At 41.7% G+C, this 26625-nt stretch overlaps 1 protein-coding gene across 2 annotated transcripts in view; it reads right to left on the bottom strand.

Annotated features, from left to right (window-relative positions):
- ATP23 (ATP23 metallopeptidase and ATP synthase assembly factor homolog) overlaps positions 1-24171 on the bottom strand; it is a 42361-nt gene extending 18190 nt beyond the window's left edge. Inside the window, exons 1-3 of one of the 2 annotated variants that reach the window (XM_084956218.1) lie at positions 22850-24171; positions 19758-20509; positions 18263-18344 (exon numbers count right to left, since the gene is read on the bottom strand). In XM_084956218.1, the coding sequence (XP_084812344.1) occupies positions 18263-18344; positions 19758-19774 (99 nt within the window). In that variant the 5' untranslated portion in view covers positions 19775-20509; positions 22850-24171. The remainder of the gene's footprint in view (positions 1-18262; positions 18345-19757; positions 20510-22849) is intronic. The other variant, XM_003481644.5, reaches the window with a different exon arrangement.
- Between the last annotated feature and the right edge of the window lie 2454 nt (positions 24172-26625).

The raw sequence follows: 26625 nt of genomic DNA, 5'->3' as shown, positions 1-26625 counted from the left end.
CACCCCACACCAGTCAGAATGGCCATCATTAATAAATCCACAAATAACAAGTGCTGGAGGGGCTGTGGAGAAAAGGGAACCCTCCTGCACTGCTGGTGGGAATGTAAACTGGTACAACCACTATGGAGAACAGTTTGGAGATACCTTAGAAATCTATACATAGAACTTCCATATGACCCTGCAATCCCACTCTTGGGCATCTATCCGGACAAAGCTCTACTTAAAAGAGACACATGCACCTGCATGTTCATTGCAGCCCTATTCACAATAGCCAGGACATGGAAACAATCCAAATGTCCATCGACAGATGATTGGATTCGGAAGATGTGGTATATATACACAACGGAATACTACTCAGCCATAAAAAAGAATGACATAATGCCATTTGCAGCAACATGGATGGAGCTAGAGAATCTCATACTGAGTGAAATGAGCCAGAAAGACAAAGACAAATACCATATGATATCACTTATAACTGGAATCTAATATCCAGCACAAATGAACATCTCCTCAGAAAAGAAAATCATGGACTTGGAGAAGAGACTTGTGGTTGCCTGATGGGAGGGGGAGGGAGTGGGAGGGATCGGGAGCTTGGGCTTATCAGACACAACCTAGAACAGATGTATAAGGAGATCCTGCTGAATAGCATTGAGAACTATGTCTAGATACTCATGTCGCAACAGAAGAAAGGGTGGGGGAAAAAACTGTAACTGCAATGTATACATCTAAGGATGACCTGACCCCCTTGCTGTACAGTGGGAAAATAATAAAAAAAAAAAAAAAAAAAAAAAAACATACATACCACTAATTACCTTAAATGTAAATGGACTAAATACCCCAACCCAAAGACATAGACTGGCTGAATGGATACAAAAACAAGATCCACATTTATGCTGTCTTCAAGAGACCCACTTTAGTTCTAGAGACACATACAAATTTAAAGTGAGAAGATGAATGAAAACATTCCATGCAAACGGGTATCAAAAGAAAGCTGGAGGAGCAATACTCATATCAGACAAAATAGACCTTAAAATAAAGGACATTATAAGAGATAAAGAAGGACATTACATAATGATCAAAGGATCAATCCAAGAAGACATAACAATTGTAAATCTATAGGCACCCAACATAGGATCACCTCAATATACAAGGCAACTGATAACAACCTTAAAAGAAGAATTTGATAATAACACAATAATAGCAGAGGACTTTTAACACTCTACGTATAGCAATGGACAGATCATTCAGACAAAAAATCAACAAGGAAACACAGGCCTTAAATGACGCATTAGACCAGATGGACTTAATAGATATTTATAGAACATTCCATCCAAAAGCAGCAGAACACACATTCTTCTTAAGTGCACATGGAACATTTTCTAGGATAGAACACATTCTGGGCCACAAATCAAGCCTCAGTAAATTTAAGGAAATTGAAATCATATCAAGCATCTTTTCCAACCACAACGCTATACAAGTAGAAGTCAACAACAAGAAAAAAGCTGCAAAAAAACCACAAACACGTGGAGACTAAGCAACATGCTACTAAACAACCAATGGATCACTGAAGAAATCAAAGAGGAAATTTAAAAGTACCTAGAAGCAAATGACAAAGACACAACAATCCAAAACCTATGGGATGCAGCAAAAGCAGTTCCAACAGGGAAGTTTATAGCAATACAAGCCTACCTCAGGAAACAAGAAAAAGCTCAAATAAATAACCTAACTTCACAAAGAAGCAACTATAGAGAGAACAGACAAGACCCAGAGTTAGCAGAACAAAAGAAATCATAAAGATCAGAGCAGAAATAAATGAAATGGGATTCCCATTGTGGCACAGCGGAAACTAATCTGACTAGGAACAAAGGTTGCAGGTTTGATCCCTGGCCTCGCTCAGTAGGTTAGGATCTGGCATTGCTGTGAGGTGTGGTGTGCATTGCAGACATAGTTCGGATCTTGCATTGCTGTGGCTGTGGTGTAGGGTGGCAGCTGTAGCTCCAATTCGACCCCTAGCCTGGAAACCTCCATATGTTGCAAACGTGGCCCTAAACAAAAAGAAAAAAAAAAGAAACAAAAGAAATTGAAATGAAGAAAATCATAAAAAAGATCAATGAAACTAAAAGTGGTCCTCTGAAAAGGTCAACAAAATTGATAAACCCTTAGCCAGACTAATCAAGAAAAAAAAGAGAGGACTTAAATCAATAAAATGAGAAATGAAAAAGAACTTACAACTGACATCACGGAAATACAAAGGATTATAAAAGCCTACTACAAGCAAACATATGCCAATAAAATGGACAACTTAGAAGAAATGGACAAATTCTTAGAAAGGTACCATCTTCCAAGACTAAACCAAGATGAAATAGAAAAGATGGACAGACTAATTACAAATACTGAAATTGAAATTGTGATTTTAAAACTTCCAACAAACAAAAGTCCAGGATAAGATGGCTTCACAGGCAAATTCTATCACACATTTAGAGAAGAGCTAACACCCATCCTTCAAAAAATTGCAGAGGAAGGAGGACTCCCAAACTCATTCTATGAGGCAACCATCACCCTGATACCAAAACCAAAGATACCACACACAAAAAGAAAATTACAGGCCAATATCACTGATGAACATAGATGCAAAAATCCTCAACAAAATTCTAGCAAACCAAATCCAACAATACATTAAAAGGCTTGTACACCATGATCAAGTGGGATTTATCCCAGGGATGCAAGGATTTTTCAATACCTGCAAATCAATCAGTGTGATACACCACATTAACAAACTGAAGAGTAAAAACCATATGATCTTCTCAATAGATGCAGAAAAAGATTTTGACAAAATCCATTTCTAATTAAAAAAAAAAAAAAAAAAAAAAAACCCAGGGAGTTCCCATCGTGGTGCAGCAGAAACAAGTCCAACTAGGATCCATGAGGTTGCAGGTTTGATCCCTGCCCTTGCTCAGTGGGTTAAGGATCTGGAGTTGCCGTGAGCTGTGGTGTAGGTCACAGATGCATCTCAGATCCTGCATTATTGTGTGGCCCTAAAAAGCAAAAAAAAAAAAAAAATCCTCCAGAAAGTGGGCATAGAGGGAACCTACCTCAACATAATATAATAAAGACCATATATGACAAACCCTAGCATCATTCTCCATGGTGAAAAGCTGATAGAATTCCCACTAAGAACAATACAAAGATGTCCATTTTTATTTATTTTTTTTTTTTTTTTGTCTCTTTCTTGGGCCGCTCCCACGGCACATGGAGGTTCCCAGGCCAGGGGTCAAATCGGAGTTGCAGCCACTGGCCTACGCCAGAGCCACAGCAACGCGGGATCCGAGCCGCGTCTGCAACCTACACCACAGCTCACGGCACCACCAGATCGTTAACCCACTGAGCAAGGGCAGGGATCAAACCCGCAACCTCATGGTTCCTAGTCGGATTCATTAACCACTGCGCCACGACGGGAACTCCAAGATGTCCATTCTTGCCACCACTATTCAACATAGTTTTTGAAGTCCTAGCTTTGGCAATCAGAGAAGAAAAAGAAATAAAAGGAATCCAAATTGGAAAGGAAGAAGTAAAACTATCACTGTTTGCAGTTGATATGATACTAAACCTAGAAAATCCTAAAGATACTACCAGAAAACTGTTAGAGCTCATCAGCAAATTTGGTAAGGTTGCAGGATACAAAATTAATACATAGAAATTGACTACATTTCTACATGCTAACAACAAAAAAAAATCAAAAAGAAAAATTAGGGAAACAATCCCATTTACTATCGCTTCAAAAAGAATAAAATACCTCAGAATAAACCTACCTAAAGACATAAAGACCTGTACACTGAAAACTATAAGACTCTGATGAAAGAAATCAAAGATGACACAAACAGATGGAAAGACATACCATGCTCTTGGATTGGAAGAATCAATTCTGTCAAAATGAATATACTACCCAAGGCAATCTACAGATTCAATGCAATCCCTATCAAATTACCAAGGACATTTTCCACAGAACTAGAACAAAGTTATTTTAATGTTTGTTTGGAGGCACAAAAGATCCAAAATATCCAAAAGCCATCCCGAGAAAGAAAAATGGAGTTCCCATCATGGCACAGTGGAAATAAATCCGACTAGGAATCATGAGGCTGTGGGTTTGATCCATGGACTAGTTCAGTGGATTAAGGATCTGGCATTGCACTGAGCTGTGGTGTAGATCACATACACAGCTCAGATCCTGCATTGCTGTGGCTGTGGCATAGGCCAGCAGCTGTAGCTCCGATTTGACCCCTAGCCTGGGAACCTCCATATGCCATGGATGTGGCCCTAAAAAGCAAAAATAAAAATAAAAAATAAAAATGGAGCTGGAGGAATCAGGCTCCCAGACTTCAGACTATACTACAAGCTACAGTCATCAAAACTGTATGGTACTGGCACAAAGACAGAAATATAGGTCAGTGGAACAGGATAGAAAGCCCAGAATTCAACCCACACACCTACAACCAACTAATCTATGACAAAGGAGGCAAGAATATACAATGGCAAAAAGACAGTCCCTTCAATAAGTGGTTCTGAGAAAAATGGACAGCTACATGTAAAAGAATGAAATTAGAACACTTCCTAACATCATACACAAAAATAAACTCCAAATGGATTAAAGACCTAGATATAAGACCAGACACTATAAAACTCTTAGAGGAAAACATAGGCCAAACTCTCTTTGACATAAACCATAGCAATATCTTCTCAGATGCACCTCCTAGAGTAATGATAATAAAAACAAAAATAAACAAATGGGACTTAATTAAACTTAAAAGTTTCTGCACAGCAAAGGAAACCCTAAACAAAACTAAAAGACAACCCACTGAATGGGAGAAAATATTTGCAAATGAAGCAACTGACAAGGGATTAATCTCCAAAATTTATAAATACTCCTGCAGCTCAATACCAAAAAAACAAACAACTCCATCAAAAAATGGGCAGAAGATCTAAACAGACAATTCTCCAAAGAAGACATACAGATGGCCAAAAACACATGAAAAGATGTTCAACATCACTAATTATTAGAGAAATACAAATCAAAACTACTATGAGCTACCACTTTACACCAGCCAGAATGGCCATCATCAAAAAGTCTATAAACAATAAATGCTGGAGAAGGTGTGGAGAAAAGGGATAACTCCTTTACCATTGATGGGAAAACAGTATGTAGATTCCAAAAAAAAAACCTAAAAATAGAATTACCATTTGATCCAGCAATCACACTCCTGGGCATCTAACCAGAGAAAACCATAACTTAAAAAGATAGCATCTACTCCAGTGTTCACTGCAGCACTATATACAATAGCCAAGACATGGAAGCAACCTAAATTAAATGTCCATCAACAGAGGAGTGGATAAAGAAGATGTGTTACATATACACAGTGGAATATTTCTCAGCCATTAAAAGTGCTGAGAGCCGAGTTTCAAGAATGGAATCCACCTGATGACAGAGTCCAGGGGATCCAGAAGACGGGAGTCCACCTGATGACAAAGTCCAGGGGACTCTGAAGAAAGGAATCTGCCTGATGACAAAGTCCAGGAGATTCTGAAGAAGGCTCTGCAAAACAGCACATCCACTAGGCCTCGAAGCCCCCACCAGGCATTAGAGACCAGTGCCTGGAGATACATACCTTTGGCTTCTATTCTTTTGTTTTTAACAATTGATCCATGCCTTGCTTACTGTGCCTTAACTCTGTGTTCTTTTTGCCTTAAGAAAAGAATTTATTATTCTCTATTTAAGCTTCAACCTATTTTTGTTTGTTAGCCTTTAGTTTATCTTTGGAGCTATGGCTCCATGCTGCCTACTCTAAAATAATAGCTTCTGGGGAGGTTTCTGTTTTTTTCACACAATGACCTTAGATAATACTGGCATGCTTTATTTAGGCAGCACAATTATTTAGTTTTTACAATATAATATGTAGGCATTAGGAATTGATGAGTTCCCTTCGTGGCGCAGTGATTAACGAATCTGACTAGGAACCATGAGGTTGCGGTTCGATCCCTGGCCTTGCTCAATGGGTTAAGGATCCGGCATTGCCGTGAGCTGTGGTGTAGGTTGCAGACACGGCTTGGACCCCGTGTTGCTGTGGCTGTGGCATAGGTCGGCAGCTGCAGCTCCGATTCGACCCCTAGCCTGGGAATCTCCATATGCCGTGGGAGCAGCCCAAGAAATGGCAAAAAGAAAAAAAAAAAAAAAAAAGGAATTGATGATTATTATTACTTTATTGTATTAAGTATAAAAATCTATCATAATGTTAGAAGTTAAAGTAAGATTGTTGCTAGGTAGTAAATAGACATTTGTGTTAAAGGACAATGAAGTGTACGTGACATTTACAAGGTTGTCTGTGACCTGTATGTGTCTCTAGCTTTCTGCTTGTTCACTCTTTAATGGGTTTATGGTGTACTTTCCCCGATCCAGGTGCCTTTTTCTATCTTTACACTTAATCTGTAACCCTGGAACAGTTATGAGATATTGACCTTTTTTACTGATGTAAGTTTTAAGATTTTTCCCTATATAAGCTGCTGCTGTTCACCAATAAATTTGAGACTGCTTGAGCCCTACTAGAGAGTGTGTCTCTGTTTTTCTTCCTGCGCCTGCCACCCCTCCTCTTCAGGAAATCCCCTGACCACGGGGGCTGGACCCTGGCATAAAAGGAAAGACATAATGGCATTTGCAGCAACATGGATGGACCTAGAAATTATCATGCTAAGTGAATTTAGTCAGACAGTGAGACAACAACGTCATATGCTATCACTTATATGTGGAACCTAAAAAAAAAAAAGATACAATGAACTTCCTTGCAGAACAGATACTAACTCACAGACTTTGAAAACCTTATGGTTTCCAAAGGATGGGCTGGGGGTTTGGGATGGAAATGCTCAAAAACTGGGTTGTGACGATCATTGTAGAACTAAAAACAAACAAACAAACAAAAAAGGCCATAAAGAAAAAGGACACTACTTAATAATAAAAGGGTCAGTTCAAGAGAATATTATACTCGATAATATATATGCCACTAATATAGGAACACCCAAATACATAAAACAAATACTAACAGACACAAAAAGAGAATTTTATGGGAATACAATAGTAGGAGACTTTAACACCCCACACACATCAATGGACAGATCCTCTAGACGGAAAATCAACAAGGCAACAGAGATCCTAAGTGTTATAATAGAAGAGTTAGATTTTTTTTTTTTTTCCTTTCTACAGCCGCATCTGTGGCATATGGAAATTCCCAGTCTGGGGGTCAAATTAGAGCTGGAGCTACAGGCCTACACCACAGCCACAGCAACACCAGATCTGAGCCACATCTGGGCTCTAAGCCACAGCTTGCAGAAACATGGGATCCTTAACCCACTAAGAGAGGCCAAGGATTGAATCCACATTCTCATGGGTTCTTAACCCACTGAGCCACAGTAAGAAATTCAAACAGTTAGATTTCATTGATATGTTCAGGACATTACATGCAAAAAAAAAAAAAAAAAAGAATATATTTCTTTTCAAGTGCACATGGAACATTTCCTAGGATTGACACAAAACTGGGACACAAAAATAACCTCAACAAATTTAAAGTTACAGAAATTATTTCAAGTATCTTCTCTGATCACAATGACATGAAACTAGAAATTGAGCACAGGAAGAAAAAATGACCATATGGAGTTCCCGTCGTGGCTCAGTGGTTAGCGAATCTGACTAGGAACCATGAGGTTGCAGGTTTGATCCCTGGCCTTGCTCAGCAGGTTAAGGATCCAGCATTGCCGTGAGCTGTGGTGTAGGTTGCAGATGTGGCTCGGGTCCCACATTGCTGTGGCTCTGGCATAGGCCAGTGGCTACAGCTCCAACTTGACCCCTAGCCTGGGAACCTCCATATGCCTCAGGAGCAGCCCAAGAAATGGCAAAAAGACGAAAAAGGAAAAAAGAAAAAATGACCATATGTACACTAAACAAGATGCTACTAAAAAAACCAATTGGTTAACACGGAAATCACAAAGGAAATTAAAAAAATCTCTTGAGACAGGAGTTTCCATTTGGCTCAGTGGTAATGAAACCAACTAGTAACCATGAGGATGTGGGTTTGATCCCTGGCCTTGGTCAGTGGGTTAAGGATCTGGTGTTGCTGTGAGCTGTGGTGTAGGTTGGCAGCTGCAGCTCCAACTTGACCCCTAGCCTGGGAACTTACATATGCCACAAGTGCGGCTCTTATATATATATATATATATACATACATATATATATATATATATATACACACACACACATCGAGACAAATGACAATAAAAGTACAACCATACAAAATCTATGAGATGCCTCAAAATCTCATCAAAAGCAGTTCTTAGAGGGATGTTCATAGCAATGGAGGCCTCAAATAACAAGAGAAATCCCAAATCAACAACCTAACCTACCACCTGAAAGAATTAGAAAAAGAATACACAAATCTAAAGTCAGCAGAGGAAAGGAAATCATAAAGATCAGAGAGGAAAACAATAAAATACAGATTTAAAATACCGAGGGAAACAATCAATAAAACCAAGAGCTGGTTCTTTGAAAGGGTAAACAAAATTAACAAACCTCTGGCCAGATTTACCAAGAGGAGAAAGAGAACCCAAATAAAATAAGAAATGAAAAAGCAGAAATCTGGGAGTTCCCGTCGTGGCGCAGTGGTTAACGAATCCGACTAGGAACCATGAGGTTGCGGGTTCGGTCCCTGCCCTTGCTCAGTGGGTTAACGATCCGGCGTTGCCATGAGCTGTGGTGTAGGTTGCAGACGCGGCTCGGATCCCGCGTTGCTGTGGCTCTGGCGTAGGCCGGTGGCTACAGCTCCGATTCAACCCCTAGCCTGGGAACCTCCATATGCCGCGGGAGCGGCCCAAGAAATAGCAACAACAACAACAACAACAACAAAAAAAAGACAAAAAAAAAAAAGAAAAAGCAGAAATCTCAACTGATACTGCAGAACACAATAAAACACAGTAATATGAGCAATTACATGCCAAAAAATTTGACAACTTAGAAGAAATGGACAACTTTCTAGAAATATATAGCCCACCGAAACAGAATCAAGAATAGATCATTTGAACAGATCAATCACTAGAAATGAAACTGAGTATGCAATTAAGAAAAAAAAACTCCCTACAAACAAAAGTCCAGTACCAGATAGTTTCACACACAAATTCTACCAAACATACAAAGAGGAACTTATACCCATCCTTCTTAAACTTTTCCAAAAGACTGAGAAGGAACACTCCCAAAGACATTCAATGAAGCCACCATCACCCTAATAACAAAACCAGACGAAGATATTGCCAAAAAAAGAAAACTATAGGCCAATATGTTTGATGAATATAGATGCAAAATTCTTAATGAAATTTTAGCCAACTGAATCCAACAACACATAAAAAAGATCATACACAATGCCCAAGTGATATTCATTCCAAATTCACAAAGATGGTTCAACATATGCAAATCAATCAATGTAGTATAACATATTAACAAAAGGAAAGTCAAAGACCACATGATTATCTCAATAGATGCTGAAAAGCATTTCACAAAATCCAACATCCATTCAAGATAAAAAAAACTCTTAACAAAGTGGGTATAGAGGGAACATAGCTCAACATAGTAAAAGCCATTCATGACAAACCCACAGCCCATATAATACTCAGTGACAAGGATGCCTCCACTAACTACTATTTTTCAACATAGTATTGGAACCCCTAGTCACAGCAATCAGGCCAAAAAAAGAAAAGAAAAGAAAAGAAAAATATCCAAATTGCAAGAGAAGAGGTAAAACTCGCTAAACGCAGATGACATGATACTATATATAGAAAACCCTGAGGACTCCACACAAAAACTACTCAAACTGAAAAATGAATTCAGCACAGTAGCAGGATACAAGACTAACATTCAGGATTCAGTTGCATTTCTGTACACTAATAATGAACTATTAGAAAAGGAATATAAAATCAATTTGGGAGTTCCTGCTGTGGCTTAGCAAGTTAAGAACCTAACATAGTATCTGTGAGGATGCAAGTTCAATCCCAGGCCTTGCTCTGTGGGTCAAAAATACAGTATTGCCACAAGCTGCAGAATAGGTTGCAAATGTGGCTCAGATCTGGTGTTGCCATGGCTGTGGTGTAGGCCTACAGTTACAGCTCCTATTCAAGCCCTAGCCTGGGAATTTCCATACGGCACAGGTCAAGCCAAAAAAATTAAAAAATTAAAAATACCTTTTTAAATTGTACCCCCAAAACCCACAAAAATACCTAGGAGTAAACCTGACTGAGGAGGTGAAAGACTTATACCCAGAGAGCTATAAAAACATAAGCAAGAAAATCAAAAAGATTCAAAGAAATGAAAAGATATCTCACGCTCTTGCACTGAAAGAATATTCTTAAAATGGCCATACTACCCAAAGCATTCTACAGATTTATGTGATCCCTATCAAATTACCAATGACATTTTTCACAGAACTAGAACAAATATTCCAAAAACTTATATGGAACTAAAAAAGACCAAGAATTGCCAAAGCAATCCTGAGGGGAAAAAAAAAACAAAGCAGTAAGCAAAACTCTCCCAGACTTGAGACAATATTACAAAGCTACAGTCATCAAGACAGTGTGAAACTGGTGCAACAACAGACATACGGATCAATGGAACAGAACAGAGAGTCCAGAATAAACTCAGACACTTACGGTCAATTAATCTTCAACAAAGGACGCAGGAATACAAAATGGGAAAAAGCCTCCTCAACAATTGGTGCTGTCAAAACTGGATGGCTACATGTAAATCAATGGAACTAGAACACACCCTCACACCATGTACGAAATTAACTCAAAATGGATTAAAGACTTAAATACTAGACACCACACCATTAAACCCCTAGAAGAGAACATAGGAAAATCATTCTCTGACATAAACCATACCAGTGTTTTCTTAGGTCATTCTCCCAAATCAATACGAATAAAAATAAAAATAAGCAAATGGGACCTAATCGAAAACTTGCAAGCTTCTGCACAGCAAAGGAAACCATAAAAAAAGTAAAAAGACAATCTATGGATCAGGAGAAAATAGTTGCAAACAATGCAAGTGAATAGGGCTTTACCTCCAAAATATACAAACAACTCATTCAACTCATCAAAAAAAAACAAACAATGGAATCAAAAAATAGGCAGAAGACCTAAATAGACATTTCTCCAAAGAAGACATATGGAAGGCCAGTAAGAACATGAAAAAACACTCAATATCACTAATTATTAGAGAAATGCAAATCAAAACTACAATGAGGTACCACCACACACCAGTCAGAATGGCCATGATTAATAAGTCTACAAATAAGCAATGCTAGAGAGGGTGTGGAGAAAAGGAAACCCTCCTAAACTGTTGGTGGGAATGTAAATTGGTACAAGCACTATGGAAAATAGTACAGAGGAGTTCCCGTCGTGGCGCAGTGGTTAACGAATCCGACTAGGAACCATGAGGTTGCGGGTTCGGTCCCTGCCCTTGCTCAGTGGGTTAACGATCCGGCGTTGCCGTGAGCTGTGGTGTAGGTTGCAGACGCGGCTCGGATCCCACGTTGCTGTGGCTCTGGCGTAGGCCGGTGGCTACAGCTCCGATTCAACCCCTAGCCTGGGAACCTCCATATGCCGCAGGAGCGGCCCAAGAAATAGCAACAACAACAACAACAACAAAAACAACAACAACAAAAAAAGACAAAAGACAAAAAAAAAAAAAAAAAAAAAAAAAAAAAAAAAAGAAAATAGTACAGAGGTTCCTCAGAAAATTAAATATATGATCCAGCAATCCCACTCCTGGGCATACATCCGTACAAAACTATAATGCGAAAAGATATTGCATGGAGTTCCCATATGGCTCAGCAGTAATGAACCCAACTAGCATCCATGAGGATGCAGGTACAGTCCCTGGCCTTGCTCAGTGGGTTAAGGAGCTGGCATTGCCATGAGCTATGGTGTAGGTCACAGATACAGCTCAGGTCCTGCATGGCTGTGGCTGTGGCTGTGGCTGGCAGCTGCAGCTCCAATTCAACCCCTAGCCCGGGAACTTCCATATCCCAAAGTGAGGACCTAAAAAGCAACAACAAAAAAAAAAAAAAAAAAAAAAAGATAATTGCACCCATACAGCATAGCAGCACTATTCACAATAGCCAAGACATGGAGACAACCTAAATGTCCATTGACAGAAGAATGGATTAAGAAGATGTAGTACATATATACAATGGAATATTACACGGCCATAAAAAAGGAAATAATGCCGTTTGCAGCAATATAGAACACTAGAGAATCTCATACTAAGTGAAGGCAGAGACAAATACAATATGATATCACTTATAGTAGAATCTAAAATGTGGTACAAATGAACCTATCTACAAAATAAACTCACAGACATGGAATAACAGACTTGTGGTTGCAAGACGTCAGAGTAAAAGGACTTAAGCTCACATCCTCTCATGAAAACGCCAAAATTATAACTGCTGGACAATCATCAACAAAATAGACTAAAACTACTAAAAAAGATATCATGAACCCAAAGACAAAGAAGCCACAATGAGATGGTAGGAAGAGTTCTTTCACCAGGTAAGCCATCCCATACCCATTAGGCATATGACTCACAGACTGGAAAATAACTACATCACAGAGGCTCTCCCACAGGAATGAGTATGGAACCCCAGGTCAGGTTCCCAGCTTGTGGGTCTGTCATTGGGAGAAAGACAACCCCCCCCCCCCGCAGAGCATCTGGCAATGAAGGACGGTGGGGCTTGTAAGCAGGAGCTCCACAGGACTGGGGGGAACAGTGACTCCACTCTTGGAAGGTGCATACAGGTTTTTATGTGCTCTGAGTCCCAGGGCAAAGCAGGTACTCCATAAGAATCTGTGTAAGGCTTAGCTGCAGATCTTGGAGGGTCTCCTAGGAAAGTGGGGAGTGGCTGTAGCTGGCTGTGAGGGCAAGATATTGGAGGCAGAGTCTTCTTAGAATAATCATTAGTGCGATTTCCCCTGGAGGCTGCCATTTTTGAAAAATCTGGCCCCACCTATCAGGACTAAGAAGCCCCAGGCCAAACAACAAACAGTGGGAACACAGCTCCACCCATCACCAAATAGACTGCCTAAAAATTCTCCTAGGCACACAGCTGCCCCTAATCAACCCAAAGACAAACCCCCACCCACCAGAGGGGTAAGTCTGAGCTCCACTACCAGTGGAAAGGTATCAGTTCCTACCATCGGGAACTGCTACCTGTATCAACCTCACCCATAAGAGGGCAGACACCAGAAGCAGGAGAGACTGCAAAAAGGAGACCACACAAAAAGCTATACAAAACGAAAAGGCAAAGAAATATGAATCAGATGAAGGAACAAGACAAAAGCCTGAGAAAACAGCTAAGTGAACTGGAGATAAGCAACCTACATGAAAAAGACTTTAGAGTAATAACAGTAATGATGATGCAAGATCTCAGAAAAAAACTAAAGGCAAAGAAGGATAAATGAAAAGAAATGCTGAACAAAAAAAAACAGAATTTAAAGATTAAACAAGCAGAGATGCAAAATACTATAACTGAAATAAAACACTCACTATGAGGAACCAAAAGCAAAATACAGGAGGCAGAAGAAGGAATAATCAAGATGGAAGACAGACTGGTAGAAATCACTTATGCAGACAGAATAAAGAAAGAAAGAAAAGAAATGAGGACAGTCTAAGAGAACTCTGGGACAACATTAAACACACCATCTTTCCCATTATAGGTGTGCCAGGAGAAGACAAAGAGAAAGGGCTGGAGAAAATATTTGAAGCGATAGCAGCCGAAAACTTCCCTAACATGGGGAAGAAATTACTCACCAAAATCTAGGAAGCTCAACAAACACTATATAGAAGAAACCCAAGGAGGAACACCCTGAGACAAATATTAATCAAACTGACCAAAATTTAAAAGAAAATATTGGAAACATCTAGGATAAAGCAACAAATAGCATACAAGGGAACCCTAATAAGGTTATCAGCTGATTTTTCAGCAGAAACTCTGCAGGCCAGAGGGAGTGGCACGATATACTTAAAGTGATGAAAGGGAAGGAAAAAAAAAAAAAAACCACCAAGAATACTCTACCCAGCAAGGCTTTCATTCAGATTTGAAAGAAAAATCAGAAGCTTTACTGACAAGCAAAAGCTGAGAGAATTCAGCACCACATTAAACCAGCTTTACAACAAATACCAAAAGAACTTCTCTAGGCAGAAAAGAAAAGGCCCTAACTAGAAACAACAAAATGACAAATGAGAAAGCTCACCAGTAAAGACAAACCTACAGTAAAGGTAGGAAATCATCCACACACAAATGAGATACCAAAAGCAGCAATCATGAGAAGAGGAGAGGGTACAAATGCAGGATACTAGAAATGCATTTGCAATCAAGAGACCAGGAAATTTAAAAAATAATAATAAAATAAATTTTTTAAAAAATGGAGTTCCGGAGTTCCCGTCATGGCGCAGTGGTTAACGACTAGGAACCATGAGGTTGCGGGTTCGGTCCCTGCCCTTGCTCAGTGGGTTAACGATCCCGTGAGCTGTGGCTCGGATCCCGCGTTGCTGTGGCTCTGGCGTAGGCCAGTGGCTACAGCTCTGATTCGACCCCTAGCCTGGGAATCTCCATATGCCGCGAAAGCGGCCGAAGAAATAGCAAAAAGACAAAAAAAAAAAAAAAAAGGAGTTCCCACTGTGGCGCAACAGAAACGAATCTGACTAGTATCCAGGAGGATGCGGGTTTCATCCCTGGTCTTGCTCAGTGGGTTGGGGATCCAGCGTTTCCGTGAGCTATGGATCCTGCATTGCTGTATCTGTGGCATAGGCCAGCAGCTGCAGCTCCAATTAGACGCCTAGCCTGGGAACCTCCATATGCCTCAGGTGTGGCCCTAAAAAGCAAAAAAAAAAAGAAAAAAGAGAGACCAGCAACTTAGTCTTGTATACATAGATTCCTATATCAAACCTCACAGTAACCGCAAACCAAAATGTCTACAATAGATTCACACACAAATGAGAAAAAGCAATCCAAACACAACACTAAAGATAATGATCAAACCACAAGAGAAGAGAATAAGAGAAACTGGGAAGAAAAAAGACCAACAAAAACAAATACAAAACAATTAACAAAATGGCATTAAAAACATACATATCAGGAGTTCCCGTGGCGCAGTGGAAATGAATCTGACTAGGAACCATGAGGTTGTGGATTTGATCCCTGGCCTCACTCAGTGGATTAAGGATCTGGTGTTGCTGTGGTGTAGGCCAGCAACTACTCCTCCAATTTGACCCCTAGCCTGGAAACCTCCATATGCCTGGGGTGTAGCTCTAAAAAAGAAAACAAAACAAAAAAACACACACAAAAAAAACTTTCAACAAACAAAAGTCCAGAACCAGATGGCTTCACAGGTGAATTCTATCAAAAATTTAGAGAAGAGAGTTCCAGTCATGGCTCAGCGGTAGCAAACCTGACTAGTATCTTTAAGGATATGGGTTTGATCCCTCGTCTCACTCAGTGGGTTAAGTATCTGGCATTCCCATGAGCTGTGATGTAGGTTGCAGTTGCAGCTTGAATCCCTCATTGCTGTGGCTGTGGTGTAGGCTGGCAGCTGTAGCTCCAATTCAACCCCTAGCCTGGGAACTTCTACATGCTGCACATGCAGCCCTAAAAAGAAAAAGAAAAAGAAAAAAAATTAGAGAAGAGTAAATTCCTATCCTTCTGAAACTCTCCCAAAAAACTGCAGAGGAAGGAACACTCCCAAACTCATTCTATGAGGCCACCATCAACCTGATACCAAAACCAGACAAAGATACCACAAAAAAAAAAAAACTACAGGTCAATATCATTAATGAACATAGATGCAAAAATTCTCAACAAAATACTAACAAACCAAATCCAGCAATACATTAAAAGGATCATATACCATGATCAAGTGGGATTTATCCCAGGGATGCAAGGATTTTTCAATATCCACAAATCAATCAGTGTGACACACCACGTTAACAAAATGAAAAATAAAAACCATAAGATCATATCAATAGATGTAGAAAAAGCTTCTGACAAAATCCAACACCCATTTTTTGATAAAAACCCTCCAGAAAGTGGGCATAGAGGGAACCTACCTCAACATAGTAAAGGCCATATATGACAAACCCACAGCTAACATTATTCTCAACAGTGAAATGCTGAAAGAATTTCCATGAAGATCAGGTACAAGACAAGGATGTCCACTCTCACCACTTGTATTCAACATAGTTTTGGAATTCCTAGCCATGACAATCAAAGAAGAAAAAGAAATAAAAAGAATCCAAATTGGAAAAGAAGTAAAACTATCCCTGTTTGAAGAGGACATGATACTATACATAAAAAATCCTAAAGATGCAACCAGAAAACTGTTAGAGCTCATCAATGAATTTGGTAAGGTTGCAGATACAAAATTAATACACAGAAATCTATTGCATTTCTATACACTAACAATGAGAGATCAGAAAGAGACTTAGAATGCCATTTACCATTGCATCGAAAAGAGTAAAATACCTATGAATAGGAGTTCCCATTGTGGTTCAGCAGGTTAAGAACCCAACTACTATCCATGAGGATTCAGTTTGATCCCTGGGTTAAGGATCAGTGTAGGTCACAGATGCAGCTTGGATCTAGCATTGCTGTGGCAGCAGCAGCTCCAATTCATCCCCTAGACCGGGAACTTCCATATGCTGCAAAAAGAAAAAAAGACCCTATAAGAAAAGAAAACAAAAAATCAAAAAAAAAGAAAGAAAGGCAAAAAAAAAAAAAAAAAAAAAAAAAAGCTTACCTAGAGACAAAAGACCTATACTCTGAAAACTATAAGATGCTAATGAAAAAAATCAAAGATAACACAAACAGATGGAAAGATAGACCATGTTCTTGGAATGGAAGAATCAATATTGTTCAAATGACTATACTACCCAAGGCAATCTACGTATATAACACAATCCCCATCAAATTACCAATGGCATTTTTTACAGAACTAGAACAAAAAAAAAAAAAAAAATTTTAATTTGTATGTTAACACAAAAGACCTTGAGTAGCCAAAGCCATCCTGAGAAAGAAAAATGAAGCTGGAGGAACCAAGGTCCCTGACTTCAGACTATACTACAAAGCTACAGTCATCAACACAGAATGGTATTGGCATAAAAACAGAAATATAGAACAATGAAACAGGATAAAAAGCCCAGAAATAAACCCATATACCTATGGTCAACTAATACACAACTAATAACATGTATTGACAGAAGTACTGTGCTTACTGATAAAGTACAAGAGAAAATTCAATTCTTCTAACTATTCTGTAAGACAAATAAAACCATTACCCATAATTTTTTTTTTTTTTTTTTTGTCTTTTTAGGGCCGCACCCATGCCATACGAAGGTTCCCGGGGGAGGGGTTGAATTGGAGCTGTAGCCGCTGGCCTACACCACAACCACAGAACGCCAGATCCAAGCAGCTTCTACAACCTACACCACAGCTCACAGCAATGCCAGATCCTTAACCCACTGAACAAGGCCAGGGATTGAACCTGCATCCTCATGGATGCTAGTCAGGTTCATTTCCGCTGAGCAAAGAAGGGAACTCCCCCAAATTTTTATAGATGAGAAAACTCACCTCATCAAAAATTCTCAAAGATGTATATCACTTCTTACCATATAAAGGGGCAACTCTTTATCCTGGCATTCAAAGCCCCCCACCATGCAGCTTACCTTGCTTTCCAATCCTATTTCTCCTCCTTCCCCATGCATTCCTGCCCTGCAGCTGAACTAGACAGCGTGTCACTCCCCAAATACGCCTTGCACTTTCCCAACAGGCCACCTTGGCTCATGCTGCCCCTGCTCTGGACAACAATCTTCGTCTTCTTTGCCCCTGAAGGGGCTTTACATCCTCTAGCTGAATAATCTGTTGGCCTCCTTCAGTCAGTCACATCACTGTCCCGTTGTGGTAACCACACTCACCTAGAAGAGTTTCACCTGCCTCAAATTTTATCATTGTCTGCATTCAGGTCTTATCTTCCCTGTGAGGATGCAAGCTCCGTAAGAGTAAGGACCATGCATGACACATTTTTTGAATCCTGCACAAAGTCTAGCAAACAGAATGCCAGCATGTGGAAAGCACTCAGCAAATACCAGGAGAGAGAAGCGGGGAAAGGAAAACAACTTGGTAAAAATGCCTACCTGAGACACAGAAGCGTCAAAACCCCCACTGACATTTCCATTACAATCTTCACAGGAAAAGTGTCTTTCTTTGCTCACAGCGCTAGAAGGCAAGAATGGATTAAAGAGACAATGTCCAGAAGCAGCATGCACAGGGCACAGGGGAAGCAGCCAGGCCAGGAGACCCAGATCACGCATCCCTCCACCGCCACATACAACACCTTGGAAAAGCAACTGAACACCTTCGGGACTCAGTTCTCTCATCGGTAAAGTAAGTAAACTGTCTCTGCAAAACCTGTCCCAGCTCAAATCCTATGCCCTCATTCCATAAAACATTTGGTCAACTAATTAAGACCATATTGGAACTATGCTGGAGTTTCTGATCTTGGGACAGAATGTTTGGAAGTGGACCTCAGAGGTCACGTCTGATCCTCTCAAAGTTAAATAACACCTAGAAGCTCTCTACATGCATAACAAGCTGAGGCTTCTTCTCCATTAGAGACAATGCTGGGGCTGGCACAATGGAAAAGCCAGGTTTGGTAATTACTTAAAACATTTTTTTTCCCTTTTGGCCAGGGTTTATTCTTAACAATAGGACTATATTAAAAGCCTAGTATTGGTGTTCCCTCATGGCCCAGTAGGTTAAGGACTCAGCATTGTCACTTTTGCGACTCCGATTACCCCTGTGGCAGGAGTTCAGTCCCTCACCTGGGAACTTCAGTGTGCCACAGGTGTAGCCAAAAAGAAAAAAGAGAAGTTACTATTTATTATTAAGTGATTATTATACGCCACCTTTAGTGGGGTTTTTTTTAAAGGTTATACTCCATTTATAGTTATTATAAAATATTGGCTATAATCCCTGTGCTATGCAATATATACCTGTAGCTTTTTTTGCTGTGGTTTTGAGTGTTCTTTGTTTTTTTGCCTTTTTTAGGGCTGCACTTGAGGCATATGGAGGTTCCCAGGCTAGGGGTCAAATCAGAGCTGTAGCTGCCAGCCTACACCACAGCCACAGCAACCGGGATCTGAGTGGTGTCTGTGACCTACACCACAGTGCATGGCAATGCCAGATCTTTAACCCACTGATCAAGACCAGGGATCAAACCCACATCCTCATGGATCCTAGTCGGATTGGTTTCCATTGAGCCACAATGGGAACTCCCTTAGCTTATTTTATACATAATTGTTTGTACCTCTTAATTCCTTACCATTACATTGCCCCTCTCCCCAAGAAAGATTTTAAGTATTGTATTTACTAAACAGCCAAGGTGAAAGGTAGAGCCAGAGATGTGGCCTGAGGGCGGAAGAGGTTTGGGAAGAACAAGGTGTGGCCTAGAGAGAGGGCAGCCAATCACCACCACCTACCAAAAGGGAGGAAAGGGCTGTGTGGCCTGAGGTGAAAAAAATCTGAAGCAGTTCCAGATGTGATGGGAGGAGGGGCGAGGAGGGCAGGGGAGTGTTTGCTTTAAGCAGCCAGAATACATAGAGCGGGGGCACTTCAAAAGGATTTACTTACCAACCTGAATGCTTCATGGCATCAAGTAGAAGTTTGACATATGGATCTAGAAAGATATTGATTCAATTACATAGGCTAATTGGAAAAAATAACACCAATGAAATTATCCAAGGAGCAGTAAAAGATATCAAAAAGTACCTCACAAATCTTGGTAAAATAATACTATCTTAAAGTTATAAAAATGAATATGAAAAGAACAAGTTTAAATTAACCTCAAAGCAAATCTTTGAGGAATTGAAACACTAATCGAAAATACCAAGACAGGCACTACCAAACATCTAGGATAATTTCAAATGTGCTTCTCAGGTAAATGATCAAACGCAATGTATTAAAGTCTATACCAAGGAGTTCCTGCTGTAGCTCAGCAGATTATGAACCAATTAGTATCCACGACGATGAAGGTTCGATTCCTGGCCTCGCTCGGTGGGTTAAAGTATCCAGCACTGCCATGAGCTGCAGTGTAGGCCGCAGATGTAGTTCAGATCTGGCACTGCTGTGGCTGAGGCATAGGCCTAGCTGCAACTCCGATTCAATCCCTAGCCCAGGAACTTCCATATGCTAAAGGTGTGGCCCTAAAGAGCCAAAAAAAGATTTTTTGGGGGGGCTCTTTAGGGCCGCACCCACAGCATATGGAGATTCCCAAGCTAAGGGTCGAATCAAAGCTGTAGCTGCCAGCCCACACCACAGCCACAGCAACTTGAGCTCCAAGCCACACCTGCGACCTACACCACAGCTTGCGGCAACGCCAGATCCTTAACCCACTGAGCAAAGCCAGGGATCAAACCTGTGTCCTCATGGGTACTAGTCAGATTTGTTAACCACTGAGCCACAATGGGAACTCAAAAAAAAAATTTTTTTAAGTATATACCAAAAGACTGAGGGTATCCAGGACCATATCCATAGAGATAGTAGCATAGTATCTGGATTAGAGGAAAGCAATAAGTAGCCCCACTGTTGTCTGTCCTGGTCCATATCTAGTGTCGCATTCTGAGTACCACAATCTAAACAGGACCTGCCAACTGAGCTCTTCCATGGGGGAAGGTGACTAGCAAAGTGCAGAACCATGTTTGGCAGGAAGAAAGGGATTTGTGCATTTGGGAAAGAGAAAGAAGATTTAACTAACACCACAGTAGCTTCCAGTATCTGAAGGGGTGCCATGTGGGAACAGATCCAGTCAACATTTCTTCAGAGGACAGAACAAGGACCAAAGGGTAGAGGTTACCTGGGGCAGATTTCAACTTAGTACAAGAAAGGATTTTCCTACAGTTCAAGCTGTCGATACAATAGCCAGGTAGCCTCAAAAGGTCTCAGAGATAACCTGTTCCAGTAGAGGTCTGTAAACACTCTGGTCAGGGATGGGGGTGAAAAGGCCTAGACGACTCCTGAGCCCCCGCACCCCTGACTTCTAAGAAACAGACTATGAGCGGTTACAGAAAAATATGATGAATCCAAACACCTCTAATATCAACTTTTCACATAGATGTCTTGTCTGAGAGTATAAATGCAAGGCCAATTACGTAACATAAGCCAAAAAATAGAAAAAGAATCAAGGGGATTGGGGGGGATGGGGGGGTAGGTTTGGCTGTGCCCACGGCATGCGGAAACTCATGGGCCAGGGATCAAACCCACACCACAACAGTGACAACACCAGATCCTTAACTGTTAAGCTACCAGGGAACTCCTTCAAGGGTTTTTTGTTTCTGTTTTGTTTTTTTGTTTTTTTTTTTTAAGTGTTGAAAGCTAAAACAGGTGAGTTAAAGAAAAGTAGTGTGAGATCTGAAAGTTAGGTATAGGTTACTGATCTACATGTCTCTTAAGAGTGTTAACAGTAAGACAATTATTAATAAAGTAAATTATTATTCAGGAGTTCTCGCTATGGGACAGTGGGTTAAGAATCCCACTGCAGCAGCTGGGGTTGCTGTGGAGGTCTAAGTTCACTCCAGCCCGGCTTAATGGGTTAAAGGATCTAGCATAGGTTGCAGCTGCAGCTCAGACTCAATCCATAGCCTGGAAACTTCCATATGCTGGGGGTGTAGCCATAAAAAATAAAAATTAAAAAAATAATTATTCAGTGTATATCAGGTGTCAGGCTCCATACTAAGTGCATTATTATTCAAGCAACTAAGTGTTTTACAAAGTTGAAGTGGGTTCAAAAGCATACAGTCGTTTCACTTAAAAAAAAAAAAAAAAAAAAAAAAAAAACTGCCAGGAATACCAGGTTTGGTATTTCAAAAAGGACCTGCAGTATTGAGAATGGATTTCCTTTGAAGAAAAAGAAACCAAGGTCTCCCATGAGGCCTGATTTCTCCCATCACACCTGCCCCAGGGATAGGATGTTAAAGCTTCAGGTTGATGTTTTACCACAAACAGGTTCTCCCAGCAGCCCTCCCCTTGGAAGGCTGAGGCCAGTTAATTTCCTACCCAGGCTCATGCTCAGCACTTCACTCTCCTCGAATCCTATCACAACTCTTCCTTCATTTTTTGGCGCTTTCACTGTAAGACTAGCTACCCTTTCTTTCCAAATATGTTGGCACTTTGCACTCATAAAATCTATTCCTCACAACAACCCTAAAAGAGGTAATTTTATCCTTCCCCTGCCCCCCCCACCTTTTTCTTGCAGATAAGGGGATTGGAGAGTTAAATCATTCTTCCCTACCTAACAAGAAACCAAATTCTGAACCCACGTGTAACTCTGCAGCTCATGTTCTTTTTTCACTGGATTCCACTTTGAAACTCCTTAAAGGCAGAGTCCTAACTCATCCTATATTTCTCCATTCCAGAACCCAGGAAACACTGAATACATATCTACAAAGTAAATACAATGTCATCATTCCCTCTACTCCCCTACCTATTCCCACCTCCCTTTATTCCCTAGATGTGAGTAAGCTCAAGAAGGTTGGAAAATCTCTGATGATTGACTTCTTTTTTCTTTTCCAAATTGCCTTTTTTTTTTTATTATTATTGGAGGAGTTCCCACTGTGGCTCAGCAGGTTAAGGACCCAATGTTGTCTCTGTGAGGATGCGGGTTTGATCCCTGGCCTCACTCACTGGGTTAAGGATCCAGCATTGCCGCAAGCTTTGGCACAGATCACAGATGAAGCTCCAATTCCACCCCTAGCCTGGAAACTTCCATATGCCACGGGTGTGGCCATAAAAAGAAAAAAAAAGTTACTGGAGTATAGTTGACTTACAATGTTGTGTTGGCTTCAGGTGCACAGCAGAATGGACCAGTTAATACATATACACATATCCATTCTTTTTGCAGTCTTTCCCCATATAAGTTGCTACAGAGTACTGAGTAGACTTCCCTGTGCTATACAGTAGGTCCTTGTTACTTACCTATTTTATATATGGTAGTGTGTATATGTTAATCCCATGTGTGGCTGACTTTTTTAACTCTGATTGGCCAGCTATAAAATAGTAACCTTGCTTTGGGACAAATACATTTAAGTCTTTGATTTTCTAAATGCATCCAAAGTAAATTTAGGAAGTCTAAGGCAATGTAAAAAAGTTAAGAAAGCTCTAGTGCAATGACCCTGGGGCTAGAGGGAAACTAGTCAGAAGGGAGTATCCCTATTTAACCCACAGCAGTGGTTCTTAACCATTTCAGGGTCGTGGGCCTCTCTTGAGAATATCATGGAGCTATGAACTCTCTCTCCAGAAAAATGCACTTGGGGGCATACACACATGATTTCGTGGTCCACGTCGGGAGTTTCTACACTCTGAAGTCCATCCATGTATTGGTTAAGGAAGGGTAGGACTGCGAAACTGTTGCTTTTGCACTGCCAGCAGTAGGTAAGCCTTAATTAAGATGGCTCATTAAAACTCTGCTTCACCTGGACTCTAAAGTCCCCATGTTGCTGCATAACTTACCTAAGAAATCTGAGGATCTGTCAGAAGGGTGGGTAAAGAAGGGCAAACTCCTAACCCGATTCCTTGTTCATGGATTCCTTGTCCACAAGCAAAAGCAGTGCAGAAAGGGGCCTCAGCACCTCCTCTGACCTAAGCTGAGGCTCAGACCCCTACATCCGCCCCCATGAGGCTGACTCGGCCTAAATTCTGCTCTGAGGTGCCCGAACCTGGAGCCCCCTAGCCGAGCGGCGCCCAGGCCCTTCCCTGCTCGCCGGGTGTCAGACACCACCCCGCCCAGCCTCTGGGTTAAGGTTCCTACTTGTCTCCAGCGTCTTCAGGAGCATCAGCTGGCACTTCTGGTTGTCGGTAAAGAAGCTGGAGAGGAACCCTTGCTGGGGCTTCCCCTGGGCCAGCCGCTCGGGGAAGACTTGGCATCCGACGTGTTGCTGCTGCAGTGGTTCCCTAGCCGCGGGGCCCGGGCCACGCTCATCCGGAGCTCCTGCCATGCTGTCCACTGACCTAGCCCCTGCTTCCTCCCGCCACGGGCGGCCGGAGGCGAGACAAGGGAAATTGACTTCCCTCCCGCCAACGCACACCGCCTAGGCCCTCCCTCCGCCCGCCGACCAGAAGCCAGCCAGGCAACAGTCGCAGGGCGGGGCCAGGGCCATCCGGCTGGAGAGGATTTCTAGCAGGGAGACAGATCGGCTGCCAGGCAAGAGGCGTGGGGCGGGACAACGGTAAGGGGCGGGGCGACGGCTCTGGGGAGGGACGACCTTGGAGAGGGCTGGTGGGCGGGGCGAGAAGCGTGGGGCGGGGCCTCGGTAACCTGGTGAGAGGCGCAGGTGCCCCAGGGGGCTCCCGGCCCTGTGCTGGGTGGCGGAACTGGAGTTGGGAAGTGTCCTCACAGGTTACAACCGGCCTGCTGTGGACTTCGCCGCTAACCCACAGCTTGCTTATGCGGTCCCCATAAGCCTGGTTCTGCAGCCCGGCTTCCTCATGAACACTCCTTCCTTACCTCCAGGCCACTACCAGCCATTAAATACCCTTCTCTCTCTGAAGGATCCACCAGCAGACTAACTGCACTCTTTGGTCCACCTCTCTCCTGACGCCCCAAGCCCTACTGAAAGTAGTGTTTTCAAAAATGTTTAAAAGCTACAATTGTAATGACTGGTCACATGAAAGTCCTCAAATAATAAGACCCAACTTTTATTCTGCCTCATCTGGGCACCTTTGCCTGCCCTGCTCTTTTGCCATCCCCAAATAACTCTGATAGTTGATGAAATAAAATACATGTTTTATGGCAAAACAAGAAAATTTTAAACAAAATTTTTCTCTGCAAGTTTGGGCCTCCTTCATCCCATTTAGAGTGTATTGTGCATCTGCATTAGCCAGATGTCCTTAGGAGAAAACATTTCCCTTTTTAATCTTGTAAAGCGTCAGGATGACTCTACTCCATAACTTCTTGGGAGATAACCTTCTCTCCCCCCACCCCCACCCCGTGCCGCACCCACGGCCTATGGAAGTTCCCAGGCTAGGGGTCAAATCAGAACTACAGCTGATTGTCTCTGTGGCACCACAGGAACTCCCACTTCCCTCCTTTAATTTTATAAGGGGCCACTGAAATTGAACAAGGCCCTGTGGGGCTCCTGGGCAAAAAAGCCTTTCTGTGTCCCCCACTTCTTGTTTTTAGAAAATGTGCCTCATTTAGCCTCCATGGCCTTCCATGAGTTCCAAGGGGTAGGTTCAGACAGTTGCTGATCTGGGAAGGGAGGGGATGTAAAGATAAGGGAGGAACAGACGTTCCCTTCATGGCTCAGCGGTTAACGAACCCAACTAGGATCCACAAGGACGTGGGTCCGATCCCTGGCCTTGCTCAGTGGGTTAAGGATCCGGCATTGCCATGAGCTGTGGTGAAAGTCGCAGACGTGGATCGGATCCCACATCGCTGTGGCTGTGGTGTGGGCCAGTGGCTACAGCTCCAATTCAACCCCTCGCCTGGGAACCTACATGTGTCTCCAGTGTGGCCATAAAAAGCAAAATAAAAAAACATAAGGGAGGAACAGTCATGCAACAATAGTACAGCCTTGGGGCAGTGTCCTGGTTCCCCATCAAGGGATACACCTAATGATGTAGGCATCTTATATACCTAAGAGAAAAGTTATATTCCTTAAGCTTCTTTTAAAAATGAATACTTTGGGAGTTCCCGTCGTGGCGCAGTGGTTAACGAATCCGACTAGGAACCATGAGGTTGCGGGTTCGGTCCCTGCACTTGCTCAGTGGGTTAACGATCCGGCGTTGCCGTGAGCTGTGGTGTAGGTTGCAGACGCGGCTCGGATCCCGCGTTGCTGTGGCTCTGGCGTAGGCCGGTGGCTACAGCTCCGATTCAACCCCTAGCCTGGGAACCTCCATATGCCGCGGGAGCAGCCCAAGAAACAGCAACAACAACAACAACAGAAAAAAAAGACAAAAGACAAAAAAAAAAAAAAAAAAGAATACTTTAGGAGTTCTCATCGTGGCACAGTGAAAAGGAATCTGACTAGGAGCCATGAGGTTGCAGGTTCAATCCCTGGCCTCGATCACTGGGTTGAGGATCGGTGTTGCCATGAGCTGTGATGTAGGTCACAGACTCGGATCGGATCTGGTGTTACTGTGGCTATGGTGTAGGCCAGCAGCTGTAGCTCCAATTAGACCCCTAGCCTGGGAACCTCCATATGCCGTGGGTACGGCCCTAAAAAGACCAAAAAAAATAATAACAAAATAAAAAATAAATTAAAATAAATAAAAATGAATACTTTAAAACTGAACAGCTTAAAGCACTTCCTTGTGCTTCTCCCTCATTCAATTGCACCCTAAACACAATCACCCATGAGCTAAAGATTAGGCAACCTGAGTACAATTGCCTGTGGGTTAAAGATTATAAACATATGACATTTTTCAGCAACTTTAGGTTTGTTCTAATCTAGAATCAATATGCCCTTTTCGCAAGTATTGTTATTCCAGGAAAAGTCAAGATGCC

The sequence above is a fragment of the Sus scrofa genome, chromosome 5 (assembly GCF_054392235.1).
Source record: "Sus scrofa isolate SSC_HxYL_T2T_F1_AM1 chromosome 5, Sscrofa_HxYL_maternal_Yorkshire_Landrace_v2.0, whole genome shotgun sequence".
Lineage (NCBI taxonomy): Eukaryota > Metazoa > Chordata > Mammalia > Artiodactyla > Suidae > Sus > Sus scrofa.
This window is presented reverse-complemented; position numbering and strand designations above follow the sequence as displayed.